Here is a 5450-nt window from a genome sequence, read left to right as displayed (position 1 = left end):
TATCTGGATACCCTGCCTTGGGTATCCCACCCCAATCCCGAGATTGCCCACGCCTATCCTTGGGTTCCCTCCCCCCATCCCCAGGTACCCCACCCCAATTCCTGGGTCCACTATCCCCATCCATAACTTGGGATCCACTGACCCCATCCCTTGGTCCCCCATCCCCATGTTCTCCATCCTTTACTCACCGTGACAAATGATTGAGCCATCTTCTTCCCCTGGGATCCTTGTGAAGCGGCTTTTATCAGACTGGTGATGTGATGGTGAGCGCAGAGGGACAGGTACTCATAGCTGCCATCTGGGATGTACACTGCACACACATACAATACACAATTAAATACCAAACATCATTACACAATAGTTAAACAGAACTATTAACTACACAACAGTTAAAGCAACGCAGTGCCGAATCACAAAAACTGTCCGGGTCCTTTAGCTGCCTAAAGGTCCAGGTCTTAAGTGGTTAATGACGAAGCTCCACCCTGCATGGCGTCGCCACCCTCAGACTGGTCACACTGTACAGTATGGAGGATCCTTAGGATATATGACAGGAGGGATAACTTCCTCACAAAAGAACAGATAATTAGAGTGTCAGCTCCTCAGACAAGGCAGCGAGGCCCCTCACCCATGTTCAGGGGAAGCTCATGCAGCTCCTTCCATAGCACCATCCGGGCACTTTTCGAGCGATCACTAAGCCCCGATGCTCCGCTCAGAAACCTATCCTCGGTGACATCTTCACACATACTCATCAGAACATCCAGGAACAGCGAGATCTGCGAGACACAACAAATCACATTCCTGACGATGGAGACATCAGTACAAGAGCAGGGGGACAGAGCCACCCATTCCTGAGCATGGAGCTGTCTCTACAATACACAAGCAGAGGGACAGAACCGCTCACACACCTCCAAAGGTTCTGCTCCAGAGTCCAGTCCCTGGTAGGTACATCCGTCCAGAGGAGAGGAGGCCAGAGTGCCAAGAAAACGTTCCGCTGTCTCTGAAGAGAGGAAGACGATTCCAGACACCTGATGGAGACACAGAGCCGGATTATTCATAGAGGAGGAGCAATAAGTGAGATCAGTCAAAGGGTCAGTGCAGGGCTGGTGCAAGGATTTTTGACACCCTAGGCGGAGCCTAATTTTGCTGCCCCCCTTGCTCCACCCCTGACCCCACCCCATTTGCCCTGTCCATGTATACCCCACATTTTTAGTGAAGTGCCCATCAAATGCAGCCTCACCAGCGCCCATCTAATGCAGCCTCACCAGCGCCCATCTAATGCAGCCTCACCAGCGCCCATCTAATGCAGCCTCACCAGCGCCCATCTAATGCAGCCTCACCAGCGCCCATCTAATGCAGCCTCACCAGCGCCCATCTAATGCAGCCTCACCAGCGCCCATCTAATGCAGCCTCACCAGCGCCCATCAAATGCAGCCTCACCAGCGCCCATCAAATGCAGCCTCACCAGCGCCCATCAAATGCAGCCTCACCAGCGCCCATCAAATGCAGCCTCACCAGCGCCCATCAAATGCAGCCTCACCAGCACCAATCAAATGCAGCCTACCAGCGGCCATCAAATGCAGCCTACCAGCGGCCATCAAATGCAGCCTCAGCAGCGCCCATCTAATGCAGCCTCACCAGCACCCATCAAATGCAGCCTCACCAGCACCCATCAAATGCAGCCTACCAGCACCAATCAAATGCAGCCTACCAGCACCAATCAAATGCAGCCTACCAGCGGCCATCAAATGCAGCCTACCAGCGCCCATCAATGAATGTTTACTTGCTTCCATTCATTCAGGAGTCGGGACACTGACACAGTCCTCCACTGCGCCTCAGACACTATGGCCCCGGATTCAAAAAGCACTTACACCGACGTATCTCCAGATACGCCGCGTAAGTGTAAATATGCGCCGTCGTATCCGTGCGCCGTGCCCACAGAACTAAGATACGCCTTAAAACAGGCTTCAGTCCACCGGCGTAACTTGCCTACGCCGGCGTAGAGTGGGCGCATATTTACGCTGGACGCATTTGGCGCTCCCATTGATTTTCTATTCAAATATGTAAATGAGGGAGATACGGCGATTCACGAACGTACTTGCGCCCGGCACATAATATACGCGGTTTGCGTAAGTTGTATGTCCGGCGTAAAGTTATTCCCCATAGATGAGGTGCAACCCATGCAACGGTATGGACCAGGGAACATAAGCCGTCGTATTTTACGGCGTTTACGTAGTACGTAAATAGGGCTGGACGTAGGTTACGTTCACACCGTAGGCAGTGATTCGACGTATCTTAGCCAGTTGTTTCGACGCGATTGTGAGCATGCGCACTGGTATATGTCCACGGGACGGCGCATGCGCCGTTCGTTTTAAGTACTTGTCTGGCACTCGGCCCAGCATTTGCATGGAGTCACGGCTCATTAGCATGGCTCACGCCCACTTCCACCTACGCTGGCTTACGCCGAGGAAACCCAGCGCAGTTTGGGAGGCAAGTGCTTTGTGAATTCTGTGCTTGCCTCTCTGCACTGCATCGGCGTAGCGAATATTAGAGGGGTCTGATCTCCAGGGACAGGAGTATTACCAGGGGGACATGTTGATCCTCCAGCAGACAGGCGCGGATCCTCTCCTCACTCCCTCGGTATACAATGTCTCTCACCGTCCCCTGGAACACAGAAGAGGAATTCTCACCTCCAGCTCATTGTCCGCACTCCCTCCTCCCACCACCAACCTACCTTTCTGTCTGTCAAATAGACCCCATGATTCCGAGCGTATTCTGGAGATCCTGGGAGAGCAATGACCCGTGCACCGCAAAACTGGTTCCACTCTATTCCTGAACATAACAAGAATGGAGATGACAGGAGTACGGAGAGGATGAGGAGCACAGAAGTACAGAGAGAACAGATGGAATACAGCAAGGACAGAGATGACAAGATGGCATCAAGGATGTAGATGAAAGGATGGCAGCAAGGACAGAGATGACAAGATGGCATCAAGGAAGTAGATGAAAGGATGGCAGCAAGGACAGAGATGACAAGATGGCATCAAGGAAGTAGATGAAAGGATGGCAGCAAGGACAGAGATGACAAGATGGCATCAAGGACGTAGATGAAAGGATGGCAGCAAGGACAGAGATGGCATCAAGGAAGTAGATGAAAGGATGGCAGCAAGGACAGAGATGACAAGATGGCATCAAGGATGTAGATGAAAGGATGGCAGCAAGGCAGAGATGACATGAGCACAACAGGGAAAAAAAAGAGGACAGGAGAACCGAGAAGACAGGAGGAGAAGATAAAGAGGATAGAACAAGAGAGAGGATGGCTATGACAGGAGCCTAAAGAGGATGGAGAGGACAGGAGGAGCGCAGCATGGATTTTGATTATGGTAGCACAGCAACGATAGGGGTGGAGATGACTGGCGCACAGAGAGGATGGAGATGACAGGAGCACATAGAGGATTGAGAGGACGGAAGCACATAGAGGATGGAGATGACTGGCGCACATAGAGGATGGAGATGACTGGCGCACATAGAGGATGGAGAGGACGGAAGCACATAGAGGATGGAGAGGACGAAAGTACATAGGAGGATGGGGATGACGGAAGCACATAGAGGATGGAGAGGACGGAAGCACATAGAGGATGGAGAGGACGGAAGTACATAGAGGATGGAGATGACGGAAGCACATAGAGGATGGAGAGGACAGGAGCACATAGAGGATGGAGAGGACGGAAGTACATAGAGGATGGAGAGGACGGAAGTACATAGAGGATGGAGAGGACGGAAGTACATAGAGGATGGAGAGGACGGAAGCACATAGAGGATGGAGAGGACGGAAGCACATAGAGGATGGGGATGACGGAAGCACATAGAGGATGGGGATGACGGAAGCACATAGAGGATGGAGATGACAGAAGCACATAGAGGATGGAAATGACAGAAGTACATAGAGGATGGAGATGACGGATGTACATAGAGGATGGAGATGACGGAAGCACATAGAGGATGGAGATGACGGAAGCACATAGAGGATGGAGATGACGGAAGCACATAGAGGATGGAGATGACGGAAGCACATAGAGGATGGAGATGACAGGAGCACAGAGAGGATGGAGAGGAGAATGGCATATCTGGCAAGACTTGAAGTTCTTAATTCAGACACATTGATACATCAGGCCTGTGGCTACGGCAGGAACCGTCTGAGCTGCAAAGGATGATGGGATAAGGCCGCAATGAGGGTTATCCTCAGGACTCACTTGGGACAGAGCGCAGAGTCAGGGTCATATCCGTGCTGCAGATCCAGACACCAGGGGGAGATCCAGGGCACAGCTGGAAGGAATCAGAGAGATCAGATTACACACCATGTTACTATAAATCACATGAGCCCAATAATGTAACTCACCACCAGAGCTGACGATCTACAATAAATATCATAAAATCAAATGCACACACAGACCTGCCACCCGATATCTCAGCGATGCCCATCGCTCAAGGCCCTATTTGTGCACACAAACCCCTTCTGCCCACCTGGCATGTGAGCTATCCCCTTCATACCCACTTTGCATACACAGACCCATTCCACTCACCTGGTATCTCAACTATGCCCCCCCCCTTCTGCTTAATTTGCGCACACCGAGACATTCCGCCCACTTGGTATCTCAGCTATCCCTCGCTCCCGGCCCACTTTGTGCACACAGACCCATTCCACATACCTGATATCTCAGTACATTCAATAGACTGTCCAAGTTGCAGGTGACGGATTCTACTGGTGCTTGTGGATCCTCCAGGGGCAAAACGGTAAACCCGCGACCACAGTCATCAAACAGGAAGTCCCGCCCCTTTCAAAGACAGACATGGGAAGGTTAGTAATTAGTCTTACTTGGCTCATCGTTGCTGCTGTGAAATCACTCACCGTGTGCAGGATGAGAAGTCGTGCCCCCTGCAGGACGTCTGAGGACACAACCTGGCAGGAAGACAGAAGGGAGAATGTGACAGTGCTTAGATATGATACCTGGGGGCAATAGGAAGAGGAGCTAACCTGCACTAAGGGGCCGGAATATGACACCCAGGGGACAAAACGAAGACCCTTCACTACAGGGTCCAGACATGACACCCAGGGTTCAACAGGAAAATGGACCACCCTGCATCATGAGGCTTGAACTTGACACCCAGGGGACAAAACGGAGAGAAGCAACCCTTCACTACAGGGTTCAAACATGACACCCAGGGGACAACAGGAAAAAGGACCACCCTGCATCATGAGGCTTGAACTTGACACCCAGGGGACAAAACGGAGAGAAGCAACCCTTCACTACAGGGTTCAAACATGACACCCAGGGGACAACAGGAAAAAGGACCACCCTGCATCATGAGGCTTGAACATGACACCCAGGGGACAAAACGAAGAGGAGCAACCCTTCACTACAGGGTCCAGACATGACACCCAGGGGACATCA

At 51.8% G+C, this 5450-nt stretch overlaps 1 protein-coding gene across 1 annotated transcript; it reads right to left on the bottom strand.

The window, feature by feature from the left end:
• Positions 1-142: 142 nt before the first annotated feature.
• Positions 143-5137, bottom strand: LOC120924223 (L-fucose kinase-like; the record flags this gene model as incomplete). The annotated part of the gene is made up of 8 exons (XM_040335090.1): positions 4907-5137; positions 4707-4832; positions 4251-4323; positions 2732-2829; positions 2581-2661; positions 906-1025; positions 626-773; positions 143-310 (listed from the first exon to the last, which is right to left on the bottom strand). Coding segments are annotated over exons 3-8 (643 nt in total), but the record flags the coding sequence as incomplete, so codon positions are not given.
• Between the last annotated feature and the right edge of the window lie 313 nt (positions 5138-5450).

Source organism: Rana temporaria, unplaced genomic scaffold, assembly GCF_905171775.1.
Source record: "Rana temporaria unplaced genomic scaffold, aRanTem1.1, whole genome shotgun sequence".
In the NCBI taxonomy this organism is placed as follows: domain Eukaryota; kingdom Metazoa; phylum Chordata; class Amphibia; order Anura; family Ranidae; genus Rana; species Rana temporaria.
The sequence above is the reverse complement of the archived record's forward strand: the minus strand, read 5'-3'. Positions and strand labels throughout refer to the sequence as shown.